The sequence below is a fragment of the Quercus lobata genome, chromosome 6 (assembly GCF_001633185.2).
Source record: "Quercus lobata isolate SW786 chromosome 6, ValleyOak3.0 Primary Assembly, whole genome shotgun sequence".
NCBI lineage: Eukaryota > Viridiplantae > Streptophyta > Magnoliopsida > Fagales > Fagaceae > Quercus > Quercus lobata.
The window spans coordinates 35,570,156-35,588,546 of NC_044909.1; the positions used below are offsets into that span (position 1 = coordinate 35,570,156).

The following is an 18,391-nucleotide window of genomic DNA, read 5'->3' on the forward strand; positions in this document are numbered from 1 at the left end:
TTGGGGAGAAAACTTTTTGGTGGGCTCAAAAAGAAAACACCTGAACCTCACCATTTATTTTCCTTCCTCTCCACCCAACCAAACACACTCTAAAAAATTTTCATTTTCATTTTCTTTCCAAAGTTTTCTATCCACCCTATTTTACCTCCAAACAAACACACCCTTAATGATTGTTCAATTCAAACCAATGCCAAGTTAAAAAAAATAAAATAAAATAAAAAATAATAATCTATATATATATAAAACCGAAACTTTTGAAACTCTCACAATTTTTCATATATATATATAAAACCGAAGTTTTTTAAGCTCTCACAATTTTTCACGTCAGCACAATGTTTAAATTAAATTTAAATTAAATTAAATTTTCCACCTCATCACTGTTTTCCTTTTCCATATATATATATATATATATATAAAACCGAAGCTTTTGAAGCTCTCACAATTTTTCATATATATATATATAAAACCGAAGCTTTTGAAACTCTCACAATTTTCCACGTCAGCACAATATTTAAATTAAAATTAAATTAAATTAAATTTTCCACCTCATCACTGTTTTCCTTTTCCAATGCAAATTAGACTTCTAGCCAAATAAGGACACTCTCCCACCGTCTCTACTCTCTCCTATTTAAAAATTGCTTGGTAGAAAATCTAAGCCCCAAAAACTTATTTTTGCCGCAACACAATTTTCTCCTTAAAACTTATTTTTCTTCAAGATTTTTTTTGAGGGCGGCTCATGCTTCACAATTCACATATTCCACTTATGTATTGGACTCCTCTCCTTCTTCTGTCAATGCATCAAGGTTAAGGTTATTTGATTTGTTCAATAAAAATTATAGATTTGTTGCTTTTTCTTATAAGTTTGTCAATTGTTGTTTTGTTTATTTAATTGCTGGGCCTGAATCTTTTAATTAAATCTTCAAATTTTTATTGAACAAATCAAATAACCCTAACCTTGATGCATTGACCGAAGAATGAGAGGAGTCCAATACATAAGTGGAAAAGCTATAATCATGGATTCCCTTCTTTCTATTGTATTTCTCTATTGCGTAATTTTATATATATATATTGTTTTATTTCAATACTTTTGAAGTTTTGAATCTTCTGATTTTTAAAAAAAAAATTTTTTGGCCTTTTGGAAGTTTTAACATCATAACTTTTGGGTTTTATTTTTTCTATTATCAAAAATTATCTAGAAGATTTCAATGAATATCCATGGATTATTCTTTTTGAGGGTAACCCATCTTTATCTTATATTTCTATTCCTAACTTTTTTTTCCTATATTTTTTCTTTAATTGTCCGTGTTTATGTCTCTTTTTGTGTGAGTATGTGTCATCGTATCTGGGTACTTAGGCAAAATTTATAAAGACTAAAGATGCTTTTTTTTTTTTGGTAATGAATCCTGTGTTTTTCATGACTTTAGTGAGTCATATTCTTAATGATCGAAATGGTTTTGTTTGACTTGGATTTTGTTCATATTGGTTTCAAAGTTTATTTCTTGGCTTATATTATAGATTGTAATATATTTATTCATCAAACTGTTTAGTTGAGTTTGTTTTCGAAATTGTTTTCAGTGTTGGACATTTTCTTGAAGCATGTTGGTATCATATATTAAAATACTGTTAAGTTGATAATAATAATAATAATAATAATATAGTTTAATAAATGTCTGAAACGTATAGCTGTTAACAAATGTTTTACCTATATGATTTTATTTTACAAATTCAATTTTGGTGTTGTAGTAAAATAAACAAAGATTAAATTATATATTGTACTCAACACATTATTATAGGCATTTTGTGTGCCATATTTTGTCATAAATTATAGGAGGAAAAATTTCGATACTCAAAAATTTGAATCTAGTATAAATACGTGCTCATCATTACCGTACTTATTAATTACTTTTAGAATACAAAATGTGGCATTTCATATCAATGAAAGTAAATCACTTGCTATAAAATTTAGTTTTTTCAAGTGTCTTTTTTAAGTTATGTCATTCTTTTTTTATTAGGGTAGGGTACCATATTATTTGTATGAATACCTACCCACAACAAGAAAACGCATGACATCACACATAAGCAATATCACCTAACTTGCTTCCGCTATCTTCTCTTATGCATGCAATTTCTAGTTTAGATTTAAATAGTTTTATACAAGTTTTTTGTCCACTTTCGTGGAAGACGAGAAAAACAAAAGAATAATGCACTTTAGACGTAACATGTGCACATAACTTTTACACCCAGTTCATCTCTATCTTGCAATTACCATGTTTGTATTTTATGGTAAAGTTCATTGAAGAGGGTCAATTATTTGCACAGCATGTGCAAAATATAGATCACAAATCATTCAAACTCTTTGTTTTGGACTTTGGGCAGCAAAAAGTAATATCCATGTCCAAACCCATTAGAATATTCTATAATAATACACCAACTATTATGTGAGAGGAGAGAATATAACAATATTGTTGTTATTGATTGTAGTTTTGGGGATCATAATATAAACTATGAACCAATGTTATTAAAAAACAAAAATTTAAGGAAAAAAAATACTAAAATTCAAGACTAAATATACTGTGAAAAATAAAATTAGTATCCATTCAATTAAACAAAAAGGAGCAAGCATAAAACCTCATTGATAATGTGAAGAGAGTAATTTATATTTCAACCACAGAAAAATGACCTTTGCATTACATTAACCTTATATATAGAAACAAAAGACAGATTTTTTTTTTTTTTTTTTTTTGAGGTCACTTGAAAGGTATTAACCTTTATATTCCATTAACCTTAAATACAATGATTAAGGGCTTTTATATATATATAACTCAATTGACTGACACCTTTTGCAACATAAACATTTAAGATTCAAAATTACCGTTTTCCAAGTATCAAATTATCCAAAAACAAAAACATATAATTGATTTTTGAAAAATATGTTGTACACATACCAGAAGGAGTTTCTTAACCATGTACTAACAAGAAATTGACTACTAACTAGCTATCTTTTTTTATTTCCTTATAAAAAGTGAGGGATGAGGGATTGAAACACAAGTTTTCTCAATGGGATCTCAAACAATTAATACTAATGACCAATTTGGCTACTAACAAATGGTCTTAGATTAAGATCCGATACAGAGATGAGAGATCCATACACATCTTTTCCCAATGGGATCAGCTAGTACTAATGTACCATAATTCTCTTGGTTACTAGCAAATGATCTTAGATTGAGATCCGATGCTAGACCTCTCGTCCCTTTCATAAAAAATTTCACTCTTCACCTTTTTACCTTTTTTTTACTCTTTTATTCAGAGGCTAAGATTAAAATTTAACTTTTTAGCTTTTAATCTCAATCCTTCAAAGTGCAATACCCTAGCAAATATTGATATATTGCATTGTAGCTTATTCAAAGTGGAGTCTCAAAGTCACAAGTGGGAGTACTTGTGGTTGCGGTGGATCAAAGAAAGAAGTAGTCCGTGGAATTGAAGCTGTCACATGATCGTGGTAGTAAGTTTTCTACTCAAGGTAGCAATAGGATGTTAGTGGTCTAAGTTCTATTATAAAAACTTCAATTCTTTCATAGTGGATCTGTTTTACCTTGAAGATAGTTAAGTTAAATCCTCTCCAAGTTTTTTACCGATTTAGTTTTCCTAGGTTATCATATCGTGTGTTCTTTATATTTTCGCATTACTAACATGATATGATTTGATTGTGAATAATTTATCTAAGTAATCACTTGACTGAATAACTAGGTTAAACAACTTGTGTTTTAAGGGGTCTAAAAATGTACAACTTTTAATCACAACCCTTTAAAACTATTGCATCCGGTGTAATTCCCTAACAAATTTTGATATATTGCTCCAAATCTTAATCCCATAATCATTCTTCTTATCCTTATATTTTGATAGATTAATTATAATTAAAACAAACTTATAAAGAGCAAATTTGTACTAGGAAAAAATAACTCTAGCTTCTCAAATTTGCATTAAGTTTATATATTGTGCTAAAAGCATAGAATATGCATTTTAGGGACTCATAGAAGAAGATAAAAATGGATTCCTTCAACATTAATTCCTCATTACACACCATCCTCGTCTATATTGAAATTTGAAGTTTTAAAAGAAGAAGATTTCTCCATTGATCGCCTAAAAATTTATGAAGTCAACCGGAAAAATTTATGATGGTGAATTCAACCCATCTATTTGGTTAGTAATGATGGATATGGTGTGGTAAAGTATATAAAAGTTGTGGCTGAATCCTTACTTATTACTCACTTTGGAAATGCAATAATCGACGAGGTTTTCCAAAGATATTTAAAAATTATTGATGACCGCATTTCTAAAGAAAAGACTTAGTATATCAATCTAACAATTTCCTTGACAAGAAAAGAAAGATTACGAGATATATATATATATATATATATATTATATATATGTGTGTGTCTGTCTAATAATATAAGGTGGTAGGCCAAGTTTGTATTTTATTTTTTCTAATTCCCGCACGAAGTACTGTTGGTATGTTATTCTCAAGTGCTTTTTTATGTAATAAAATAATGCCTATGAAAGTTTGGCTTGGATTGTTCTCCTTCTTTCTAGCAATTTGACATGAAAAGGAGTTCAGAACCAATCGTTGAGAAACTTGTATAGACACGCGCACACACCAAGTTACAAATAGCCCGTTCCTAGCTTGGGACCCAAAGGCCAAAGGATCAAACAAAATAATACTCCAACAATCTAAAAAAGGTTCCAAACCTCTTTTAGCTACTTCAAAAACACACATTTTTGTTGGTTGCTATTCCCTAATGATCTCTAGCCACTGAAAATTGTGTTCCTCTTGCTCTTGTAACGAAAGCCACTGCCTGATTTTGTGATAGCATACTCATGAGGCATCTCTAAACTAAATGATCATAGTATAATGCGAATAAAAAAAAAAATGTCTTGACTATCCTTTTTTTTTTTTTTTTCTTCTGCTTCTCTTTGTTTGTGCGGTTCATATGCCCGTACTGCTTGTGATGGACATTGACAAACTCAAAAGGAAACGCTCTTCTCGCTTCCGCTTTTGTCCTTTCACCCAAGAACTAATATTTTTTTCTAATTCCTCTTCAAATTCCTTTTATACAATGCCTTTGAGTTTATAAAGGAATATATAAACAGGAATTAGATGGAATAAAAAGGATTGGGTTGTTTAGTATGTTTGGAAGTTTATAATAAATGGATGCAATATATACATATATACTCTTTGCCTTTTATTCATGTTTTTTTATTTTTAAAATAAAAAAAATAAAAAATAAAAAATAAAAAACTAGTAATTAACATTGTTTTTGGATCAAGGAATTAATGTCTGCAAGCAAAAACTAAATCATTTTAGTTTTTTTTTTTTTTTTCAATTACATCGTTTAATAAATTTGTATTTACATGAAAAATCACTTTACATTCCTATCGTTTAACATTATCAATAATCAAAGATCAAATAGTATTAATTTCATTTCTTTTAGAAGAGACAATTTAAAGATGGAGAATAGGAAAAGCCAATGAAGAAAGTAGTGAGAATGAAATGAAAGTCAATTTTGATATTTGTTCATGGAAAATATCATTATAAACAATTTGAATGACATTCTAAATCTCTAATTATCATACTAAAGGAGTATAATATTAGCAATAAAGACACTCATGTCCTTGATAAAAGACCATAATCAATTACTCCCCTAATTAATAAGAAGCAATTTCCAGGAGGGGATTAACAATAATTGGGATCTCCTATCTAGTCAACATCAAAGTAGGCACATAAGAGCATCTCCGACAAATTCATCAAATTTTTGTACTGTTTAAAAAATGAACAGTGACTTTTACCTTTTATTTACCCATTTTTTCAAATACATTTTCCAACAAATTCTCTATCCCATTCTCTATCTCTTTTAAATATTATTTCTTCATTCATTATTTATTCTTTTTTTTACAACTACACATCTTCCAACATTTTTTTATTCAACACCTGATTATTATAATAGAAAAAAAAAATTTGAAGAATGAATAGTAGCCCATCAAACTTGATGAGCTACTATTCATGAGTCAAAAAAAATTTTGGATATAGGGAATCCATTAGAGTGACTTTTTTTGGTCTCATTCTCTATTATAGAGAATATTTTGCTTTTACATAAACCATTAGAGATGCTCTTACTTGGTTATTAGTACAAGGAAAGAAAAGCCAATAAGTGAATAAACTGACAAACCTGATGCACAACATGTGAAATGCAGGACAGGTGATTGTTAAGTATACAAAATTACCAACTGTGGCATGAGACATAATTTTGGGGTCTAGTGACCTAATAGCTAACTTGCAATCAATAAGACTCACACGAGATATATGAGTCTTATTTTATTTTTTTTTTTTTTCCTTGAGGGAGATAGTAGCCAAGATCAAACGAAATGACTTTTTAATCAAGAAAATAACTAATAGTGCCCGTATCCTTCAACATGTTTGGGTCCAATAGACTCTAATATAAATAAGACAATTCTTCCTTCTGAATTCTTTTTCCTTTCTTTGTTTTGTTTTTCAAACCTTATTGAATTTTTTTCATAGAATTCACAATTTTGTTCCCCCTCAAATATTCAAATTACTCTAAATAGACAAACATACTAAATCAGAGGCTCATTTGATTCAAAGAAGAGATTATCTTGCAAATGGAGAATGTAGAATATTGTCGAAATCTAAAGTGACACCATAAGTTCTCTAGGAATCTGATTCTCAATGAGGATGACTTCTTTTCAAGTGGAGGTTGTGCTTTGAAGAAAGGAAGAGAGATAAGAGGGGAAGGGTTGAGAGATAAAGATAAAGTATATTGTGGAGATTTTACAAAGAGAAAATATGTGAACAAAATTTTTGTGAAATAACTTTGATATAATTGGCTGTGAATTGTGGAGAAAAAATGACGGGTTCATATTAAAATTATAGACGACCATTCATTGTGTACCACGTCAAAATTTTGAAAAAAATTGTAGTATAAAAATTGTGGTCCTAGAATAATTCTTTTATATTTATACAGTATTTGTAAAAAAAATAGAGCATTAGTATTGGTGATGCTAAAAAATCATATTACTATTTTTAACACTACCAATACTAAAAAGCATGCTGCAATGGTGGAGGGAAAGCCAAAAAAATTGGCTATTGAGCTACAATGCACAGCTAAAGATGGTTGTGCACTGTAGCTAAGATGGTAAAAAAAACAATATTTTATTAAAAGTTATATTATTTTACTATGTTGATGGTGGTGGTTGTTGTTTATTGTAATAGATATATTATTTTATTGTGTTAAATGCTAAAATAAAACCACTGATGTTGGATGTTTTATAAAGTGAAGTGGTAAAATAAATAAAGTAGTTTTTTGTAATGTCAAATTACTAAATTTTTGGCACCACTAATGCTGATGCTCTAACTCTCCAATGCCAATTAGAATTCCCTCATGAAATTTGGAATTTAGGGCCTGTTTAACAATACAGTATATATTTCTACAATACTTTTTCACCCACACATACTTCCATAATACTTAAACAATATTACTAGAACAAAATTATCAAACGAAACCTTATTTTCCCAGCACACCTAAAGAAGGAATTTTATATGACATAATTTTAAATTCTATCATCTGCCCAAATTCTACTTACAACTTTACCCAAATACAACCTAAAGAAAAGAAAGATGTGTTTTGTCCATTTTTAGTGAAAACGTTTTGCTTTAAAGCCATATATCCAAATGCATCATTTTCTTATCATTTCTTTCAATTGCTTTAATAGTTTATCCAAACGTACTGTTACGAATTAAAATTTGGACTTGTTGATTGGGACTGAACCACAGTGAGACCAAGGAGCCACGCCCCTTGAAATTTTTTTTTTTTAATAATATATATATAATTTAAAATTTTGTACTTGGCCCCTTCCAAAATTGAAAGTTATCCCAAAAGTTTATTGGTCTCTCTCGATTATGGGAATAATTTCTTATTTATCTAATTGTCAAATCTCAATAAACAATGTTTGTGATTGTAACATGGCTATAAAATTATGACGACTGTACGTGTTTCATTGTTTAGCTTTTTATTCAAATTATTGTATCTCTGTCACTCTATGTTTGGATTTTATATATGACTCTGCCTTTGGTATATTTTCACCATTTTCTACTTTGAGACCCAAAGTAGAAAAAGTTTCGTATTTCAGAATTTGGGTGTTTTTGTGTTTTTTTTTTTTTTTTTTTTTGGATAAACTGCAATTCATTACTAAAAGAAAGAAAGAACACGGGGGATAATCAGCCTTACAGATAGCCGTCAAGGCAGGAGGCAGATTATCCTTATTGAAGAAAAAAGACAATTTAGAACTTAAAGCATGCATACCTTAACTGGTTGGTGAGCTACACCATTGCAGGTTCTCTTTTTTATTTTTTTAGCAAAAGGTAAGTACCATTGCAGGTTCTCTTAACCCGAACAAAAGAACAGGAAACAAAATACACAGCTAAAGAAAGATTGTTATTGTGTTGTATGATTCCACGTAAAGGATTGTTCAGTTGTTTTTTTGTTTTTAAGAACTTTTTTTTGCATGCGTGTTCAGGTGTGTGACTTTTTTCCCCCTTAGAAACACATAAGCACTAATTATTTTTTTCAGTTAGAAGAATATTAGATATATATAATGAGATTATAAAATATTATTTTTATTTGATAGGTAGATTAGGGAAAAATCAACTACAATATTTCAATTTTTTCCAAAAGAAAAAATGCAAATAATTCAGAAGCCAAAACAAGCCTTCACAGTAAAATGGAAGATGATTTTGTAATGGAGAAATTATTCTCATTCTCACATGCTAAAACTTTTTCTGCTCAGACTTTGTCCTCCCTAAGAGAAAATCTTGATTCCGGCTGTGTGGACTCGCCTTGGAGAGAGGTAGAGGATAAATTGAAAAGATTTGAATATACTTTTATTCAATTTATCTTACACTTCTACAGTTTCTTTTCTCTACCCCTGTCTTGTTAAAAAGACAGTTTCGACACACTAGTTTTTTTGCTTAAAGGTTTTTACTGAAAACTTATTTGTTTAAAATTAGTTAAATTATAATTACTAATGACCCTTTTTTTGTCATATGGCACTTCGTGTCATCTCCTAAATAGGATATTTGATCCTCCAGTTTTCGGGCACTAAATATGTACCCAAAATAATTGTACCTAAAAAAAAAAAAATTTGAAGTTTAAGTGATAGTTCAACAATAATGGTATTCTTTGTGGTATCATATATTTGTAGTTCATCATCCTTTCACCTCCCTCACTATCTTTCCTATAAAATCAATAAATAAATAAATAAATAAGACTTCAAAATTTTCTACATAAATAAACGAGGACAATTATATGTAAACTGTACACAATGTGGCTAAAATTTACTACTTTAATAAACAAAAAAAGTATATTTTAAGTACAATGTACACTTTACTTGAATATTACAAACGAAAAAGTTTTTCAATCAAAAGAAATGGACATATAAAGTAGTCAAAAAGAGAGTTTATGTAAACATGTAGGTGGGGGTACATATTCCTGCCACCCAAATTGACATTTAACCATTAAGGAAGCGCCTTTTTTTTTCTTTTTCAAAAAAGAGTTAGAACATTAAGGAGATACTTGAGTTGAAGAAGTTTAGGTACATTTATTTGATCTGGTGTTGAAAGAAAAAGTCTATAGACACCAAAATTAATGACAAATTTCACATCAAGCTAATGTGGCAGATTATTAATATTAAATAAAAAAATTATGTTAATGGTGGATCTAGATAAAAATTAGTAAAAACTTGTCAATTCAAATATTTTAAAAATATTGTGAAAATTTTTGTAGATGTAATATTGCTCTTTGCAGACAAAGTGAATTCTGCGTTGTACTTAACAATGGGTCCATTAATCAAATTTAGCTCACAACCTAACATTCCCCCATGCACTTTCGAATTCAATCTCATAAAGTGGTACATCGAGAGCAATGCTCTATCCCCTCTTCTCACATAAGGGTGGGTCCCATCATGGGGCCCACTCCTAATGTGAAAGGAAGGAGCATTGCTCCAGAAGTACCCAATAAATTTCTCATAAAATGTTAGATTGTTTCTGTTATCTTCAATTGTTACAAGGACCAATTTGGAGCCCCATTTCCTCAAGTTCATGCATATAGAGTGAACTTTGCCAGTGAAAATTTGATGGCACGCACTATATCCATACCTACATGGCCTTCCCACAATGAAAAAACCGGGTCCAACTAAATGTGTATCCCTCCTTTAACACGTGTCCAGCACCCGTGCTACTTTTTGCAAGAAGCAAAGAATCTCATTTTTCAACCAAAGTGAAAACTGATTTGATAAACTCAAAGTCGCTTTCTTAGACTACTAGTGGGAAATTGAGACACAAAACTCTTTCCACCATTGACCTCAAGTCAGACATAGAAAATGAAAATGGCCAACAAGATACTTTACTTGGGAAGTTAAGCGAGGTGATACGAGTACGTGACATTTGTAAAGGAACCCATAGCTTATGATGAACAGTTCAATCACTTTGAGAGTGGGTGATTTTAGAAAAGAAATTAGTGACTCTAAATTATATTAAGTTGATTAAGTATGTGTTTGGATTGAGCTGAAGCTGCATCTTCATTTCTGGTTTCGCGTTTTGCCTTTTTTTTTTGTTTTTTTTGTCAGCCGCAACATTTGACTAGTCTTTCGTGAACAGTGCACTCGTGTACTGTTCATGGGTCTCACAAATACCAATTTTCAGCAACTTTTTCATTAAAAATGGGTCCCACAGTACTATTCACACATTTAAAAATTATTTCGCTACAATGTTTTCAGTTTCAGTTTTCAATTTTAACAAAAATAAGCTCAATCCAAACGAACCCTAAAGATATGTACGATGAATCTATAACTAGTACAAGAACAAGGGGAGGAAACGAGTTTCCTAGGACTATAAGTTTGTATCAATGATCAACATTAGTGATATTGTCAATGACAGACCTATGTATGGCTGAGGGGAGCCATCCCCCCCCCCCCCCAAAAAAAAGATTTTGAAAAACCAAAGATTAGTATGTATATCTACAAGAAGTCTAGAATTTTGTCCCTATAATTTATATTTTGGCCCCCCTCCCTCAATATACTTTTTAAATTGGCCCATGAAATCAAAACAGAAAACTTATTTGACCATTCCTGCATTCCATTTGCCCAATAAAAACAAAAACTTTAAGACAATCATTAGGACAATTCACAAAACCGGATAACAAAAAAATCTTTAGATAAGGTTTGGTCTCATGGATGGATCTCTCTTCCTTCTTTGATCTGATCTTTTCTCCCTCCTCTCTCTTTTTCTTTGCGCGCCTTGTGGTGCGTTGTGACTTGTGAGGTCGCTGCTACTCTGCCTTTCTTTAATCTTTAAGTGATAAAGGCAGAAAGTGGAAACTTTTATTCCAAAACTATCGGTGAAAATTTTTACAAGTAAAGATTAAAGAATCAGTCCAACTTGAATCGAACCAAAGAACCTCGAAGTTTAGAAACATTCATTTTTTCAGTTCTCTTTACAATCGTAATTTTAAAACCATGATAAATTCCTATAATTTTTTTATAAATAATTCGATAGCTACAACAAGAAGAAGGGGGGATTCAAACCCTACATGTATTTGTTTGGACACACTAAGAACTAAGAAGTGTAAGTTGAGTTACAAAAGTATTGATTATAAATCCTTATAATTAATATGACTTTTATTTTAGATTATGGGAAAGTCAATTACAATGTTTGATTTATTTATAAGAAAAAATACAAATTATTTGAGAACCAATACTAATGATGCAACTTTTAGTATTAACATACCAATTTCTAAAAATTTTCAAAAAAAAAAAAACTTGGCCCCCCCTAAGTTCAAATCCTGGTTCCGTCCCTGGATATTGTGATGTGGGTTACTTTTTACCATTAGATTTTGTAGTTGCTGTGTGTCCATCTGGTTAAAAGTGTGAGAGAATTGGAGGAAATTTAATGGGAAATGAGCTGGTACCAAAAAAAAAAGTTTTCCATGTTGTATAAAACTTTCTAAAATAATATATTACCAAATGTCCTAAAAACACCCGCTAATAAAACATTTTTGAAAGATAAAAAATATTTTAAATTCAATCTAATAAAACATTGTAATGGAACAATATTTATAACGAGATTTATAAAATTTGAAACAAATAAACTATCAATTTATTACATGTACCTAAATTTTCCACTTTTATACGAATCTTTGTAACCCCATTTGTTTCCAACCATCACAAATTAAGAGGCTATAAATGGTGACATTAACTGCATGGTGCACAAATTAAGAAACTGTTTGTTTTTAGACCCCTTAAAACACAACTAAATTAACCTAGTTAATTAGCTAAGTGATTACTTAGTCAAATTATCAAATCTAGGTCAACATAAATATATAATATCATTGTAAAGTGCGGAAAATAAAGAACACAACAATATGATAACCCAAGAAAACCAAACCAGTAAAAAACCTAGGGAGGATTTAACCTAACTATTTTCAAGGTAAACCAGATCCATTATGAAAGAATTAAAGTTTACACAATAGCAACTTAGACTACTAACATCCTATTACTACCTTGAGTCAAAAACTTACTACCACGACCACGTGACAGCTCCGAGTCCACAGACTACTTCTTTCTTGGATTCACAGCAAGTACAAGCACTCTGCTTATGTATCTTTAAGCTCTTGAAGCAACAACTGAATTGCTCTCGACATCAATCTTGAGTTTGGAAACCCTAAGTATATATGAAGGCAAACACTTCTAGATCTCACAAGAGATTCACACACACAGCATAAAGAGCAACAAAATCCTTAGAGAGCTTTTGGGTACAAAACTCTAAATACAAAAGAGGTACAAGAGGCACTCTAATCTCTCCCTAAAAACTTATAAAAACATTTTAGGGTTTCCTTTGTATATAGGAGTGTTTTACTTGAAACCCAATACGTTTAAGTAGAGTTTAGGTTGAATTGGAACTCTGCAGAAAAATTAATCTGCACATGGTTCGATCGATCGAGTCTAATTTTCGATCGATTGAGCCTTACTGATTTAGTCCAATAAATTCTACAATCACTCAATTCCAATTTTACAAATAAACATACTTTGAGCAAGCCTAAACTTAGACTCTATATTTTGATCATGGTTTGCCAACATAATACAAATTAAAGTTCTAATACATTAGTTCTTAAAGTCTTAGAACCTAACAGAAACTATGAGAGCATTCCCATCAAACATCTTAAAAATTTTGACATTTAGCATCTAAAACACTAACTTTATAACATATAACACATCACTTTATAATATCTCTTACATCAAAACTTCTATTTTTTTAATACTTCATTTAAATATTCTTTCTTTATCATTTTTTATTCATTTTTTTATTCTTCCTCTCTCTCTCTCTGTCTCTCTTTTTCTCAACGTAGCACTGCCAACCACCACATCCACCCACCCATACCACAACCACTGCATCCACCCACCATCGCTACCACCAGCCACTAGCCAGATCCACCACAACCACCAAAAAAAAACAAAAACAAAAAAACAACAACAACAACAACAAAAACACCACATCCAAAGCCACCGAATCAACCCAGACCCACAAATCAACTCAGCACCCAGACTTCTCGACCTTCAACAACTACCTCTCCCTCACGCACCTCGCCAGCGAGATCAACGACCGCACCACCATAATCGTTTGCGTTGTTGACAATGCCGCCATGTCCGATCTCCTCACCACACACCCTTCCATCTACACCATCAAAAACATCCTCTCCCTCCACATCCACCGACCACATCTTGGACACGTCTGTTTGTACGGTTGTTTACCTTGAGCAAAGCCAAAATCTTGGACGGTTGTTTACCTTGAGCAAAGCCAAAATCTTGGACACATCTATTTGTATGGTTGTTTACCTTGAGCAAAGCCAAAATCTTGGACACCACTTCACCCATCAACCTCTTCTTCAAGTTGAAGTCATCACAATACATCCAATCCCGAAACCGAACCCCAAACCATCCGTGCCGTTTTGGTCTCAGAACAACATCATCCTTATCTACGTTTCGTCGAGGATTTTCTAAACGTGGAGGTGGAGCTTGCAGCGTCTATCGTCGGAGAGCTTCGATTCGCGATGGAGGTAGTAGTCTAGAAGGTGAAAACAAGAGCGTATGGTGGTCTAAGAAGGAGAAAGTGAAAGAGAGAGGAAAGCAGTGGAGAAGAAAGGCACAACACAAGAGAGAGTGAGAGAGAGAAAAAGAAAAAAAATATTAAAAAACTCTAGCATCTTGCTACATTAGGGTGTCAAAGCTGAGATTCCACTGTAGCTCAATGCTAAAAATTTTAAGATTTAACATATTTGATGTAGATGTGTTTTTATCATTTGAGATGTTAAAAATGTTAAAAAATAGCATTTAGTATTTTTAGCACCTTAGATAAGAATGCTCTAAATGTAATTTCTTCTGCAAGATTGTACCCTTAAAGTACTTTACCAACTTTACCCATGTTTCAACTTTTTATATAATTCTTTGCATGCTCATTTGTTTCCAACCATCACAAATTTAGAAGCTATAAATGATAGTATTTAAGAAGCTATAAATGCTGTTCCTTCAGCAAGATTGCTTGAGCATTATTCAAGCAGCCATCAGGTAGAATCCCTAGTTGAAAATTTTGTGACTTGCTTGAGGGAGGTTTTTTTAAATGGAGTATTTTGAGTAGCTTCATTAAATTATTTTTTTGCATATTATTACAATCCTAATTCAAATTTACATTGTCACAAATATTCTGTCAATTTAAATCCTAAAACAAGTTAGGTATTAAGACATGCATAAGTTAACAGTCCAAAGTCCAAACTCAAGATTTGTGTGGCTCATACCCTGCCACAACACTAAATTTTTTTACTCGATTCTAATGTAATTTGGACTACCATGAACCATGATAGCCAGTGCACGAACCATGATAAGTAATATATCTATTAATTAATTAAACAGATAAAAAGCAAAGAAATCCCATCATTAAAGTTTGCCTTTATAAGGAGACCAAAGTCCAGAACACATCCAAGTTCAAGGCCAAGAAGAAAGGCAAATTCTAACCCACATGGATGTGGAGAATGTCTTTCACATGACTGGTGGTGTTGGTGTCACCAGCTATGCCAATAACTCATCACTCCAGGTTTACCTCTCATTTCTTTTAGACTTGCTGTCTAGTGTTTATTCATAGGACCGACCCTAATTAATATGTTGAGAATATATAGCCAATCTCAAAATTTTGGAACTAAGGCTATGGTTGTTGTTCTATTACTTTACCTTATTTTTCTTTTCTAATATTCTTTAACAGAAGAAGGCATCTGATATAGTGAAGCACATAACTATGGGAACAATACAAGAACTTTTTCTGACAACTACTCCAAAGAGCTTGGGCATAGCTGATCTTGGTTGCTCTTCTGGACCCAATACCTTAACCTTCATCAAAGATATCGTTGAAGCTGTTGAAAGGACTAGCCGCAAAATCTTGCACCCACCACCAGAGTTTCGTGTCTACCTTAATGATCTTCCAACAAATGACTTTAACTCAATCTTTAAGGCCTTGCCCGAATTCTACAGGGAGCTTAAAAAAGAAAAAAATGGTGGGTGTCCCTTTATTTTCATAGGTGGTTATGCTGGCTCTTTTTATGGAAGACTTTTCCCCAACAACTCTTTGCACTTCATCTATTCATCCTACAGTTTGCACTGGCTCTCCAGGGTGAGAAGTTAACTTTTCTCTTTTACATTTTTCCTTTTTCGACATCAGAATTCAGAAATAATGAAATTATGAAAGTGTGAGAAAATAAAATTATAAAGAAAGAAAAAGCTGAATCAAGAAAATGAAAATGAAAAAAAAAAAATTTTACGTTGTTTAGTTATTTTTTGAGGGCAAATTTACGTTGTTTAGTTAGAGAGTCTACTTAGACTAAATATATCACTTTACCAAACTTTAGAATGAGAATATAACAAAAATGAAATTTATGTGGTTCCACTTGACAGCTTATAAAGTTTTTAAAGTTCATATAGACTCAGTTTTATTTTTAAACTCTATATTTTACAATGAACAATATGGTTCAAGAAAACATAGAGTATATATAAAAGATTAAATCATTCACTATCACATATTACAAGAATTGAAGTACAAATAGAATTAGGATTTCTTCGTACAAGAATTGAAGTACAGATAGAATTAGGATTTCTTCGTTTGCCTGCTAAGTAGGTTTGAACTTGGGCTTGACTAGGGATCGAGTGGGCCATGATATCTTAACAAAAAGCATGCTTATTATTAACAACAAAGTCATGCAGGTTCCTCCAGGTCTTAAAGATGAGCAGGACAGATCAATAAACAAAGGCCATATTTACATCTCTGAATCAAGCCCTCCACAGGTGTCCCAGGCATACTTTAAGCAATTCCAGGAGGACTTCAATTTGTTCCTTCGCTCTCGGTCTGATGAGCTAGTTGTCGGGGGACAAATGGTGCTGATCTTGCTTGGTAGGAGAGGTCAAGATCATGTTGACAGAGGCAACTCTTTCTTATGGGAACTTCTCTCGCTCTCCTTTGCCAAATTGGTTTCAGAGGTACGTAAGTTCGGGCCATTAAATCCCAAATTATGTTCGTATGGAGAGTAAAGTTTACACGCTGAAATGTCACCAATTACAAACCAAAAAAAAAAAAAAAACCAATTCAAACACTAATATTCATTAATTATGTTTATTGTTATTTCAGTTTGTAAGTTTTACATAATAAAATTTGTAATAATTTTAGCATTTTTGTCTATACCAACACCAACACACATAAGTTATTAACCTTTTTGTTTTTTTGGTGGGGTCAAATTTTAAAGGGAGAAGCTGACGAAGAGAAGCTTGATTCTTATGATGCGCATTTCTATGCACCATCAAAGAACGAAATAGAAGATGAAGTACGAAAGGAAGGTTCTTTTGGGTTAGATCAAGTTGAGATGTTTGAAATAGAGAGGGAGGACAAAGATGGTGTGAGCTATGGAACAGCGGTTGCCATGGCAGTTAGGGCCATCCAGGAATCAATGATTTGCCAACATTTTGGAGAAAGGGTTTTGGACAATTTGTTTTACAACTACGGCAGAATGTTGGATGAGGAAATGACTAAAGAAGAAATCAAGCCCGTCTCTTTTGCTCTTGTTCTAAGAAAATTAAAGTGAAGTTGATATTTCAGCATGGGTTTTGCTGTCAGCAATTTGATTAAATACCATCATAGGTAAATGTGGCCAATGAAACCATGTCCATTGGTAAACCATATACTTAATTTCCTGACAATGAAACCATGATACTTTCTGACTGGCTGATAATTATCCCCCTTTTTTTATTTATAATTTTCATCCTTTACTGCTAAGCGCATTTTACTTATCAAATATGTTTATCGGATGCTGAATTGCACTCGTTGAAGAATCGATTAGGTTCCACTGTATTGGAAAGTAGCAAAAGAAAATTAACAAAAACTCCACTTTAATTTAATGTTATGCGAGTTTCCAAAAAAAGGTATATTAATTGCAATAATAAAAAACTCAACATTAACCCATACACTGTAGCACTTATTAACCGTCTTAAACAAAGCCATTTTCCTTTTAAAAAAATAATTATTAGTCACCCGTGTAATTAAAAAAATAATTATTAGTCACCCGTGTAATCACAACTTCAATTATTGTGCGGTTTGTTCAGGCGTTAAATTTCATAATCAAAGAGTTTTTTATTAATTAAAAAATATATATAATCAAAGATTTAAAAATGTCTAATATATATCATATGGTTTTATCCTTGTAAGAAGCAAAATCTCATATGAACATCCCATACTTTCAAACATGTCACTTCAAACCCCACAGATTTGAGACCATAGGTGGTTTTGTTTAGTACAATAATGAAAATCTTTTTTTTTTTTTTTTTTGAGAAAGCAATAATGAAAATCTGTGGTAAAGAGTTAAAAATGTCAAATATATATCATATGTTTTTATCCTTGTAACAAATTAAATCTCATTTGAACATCCTATACTTTCAAACATGTCACTTCAAACCCCACAGATTTAAGACCATAGGTAGGTTTTGTTTAGCACAATAATGAAAATCTGTGGTTTAAAGTGATACATTTTAAAATATGAGATTTAATTTGTAAAGGATAAAACTGGTCTTTTCTTCTTCTTTTATTTTTCGGAATTTTCCTTAAATATTAATAAAATAGTATAAAGATAGTTGTGTAAAAAACCTTGTGTAAAATATGCTTCATTTGTTTCGATGGAAAACCTTGTGTAAAAATAGTTTTCCGTGTTTTCCAGTGTTTGATAGCATAAAAAAAAGATGA

The 18,391-nt window shown here is 31.5% G+C and overlaps 1 protein-coding gene across 1 annotated transcript; it reads left to right on the forward strand.

Moving 5' to 3' along the window:
• Positions 1–15,085: 15,085 nt before the first annotated feature.
• On the forward strand, positions 15,086–17,382 carry LOC115995370 (salicylate carboxymethyltransferase-like). Its single transcript, XM_031119918.1, has 4 exons — positions 15,086–15,211; positions 15,377–15,781; positions 16,369–16,641; positions 16,905–17,382. Exons 1-4 carry the CDS (start codon positions 15,137–15,139, stop codon positions 17,238–17,240), a joined length of 1,089 nt encoding a protein of 362 aa, XP_030975778.1. The 5' UTR covers positions 15,086–15,136; the 3' UTR covers positions 17,241–17,382.
• The last annotated feature ends 1,009 nt before the right edge of the window (positions 17,383–18,391 follow it).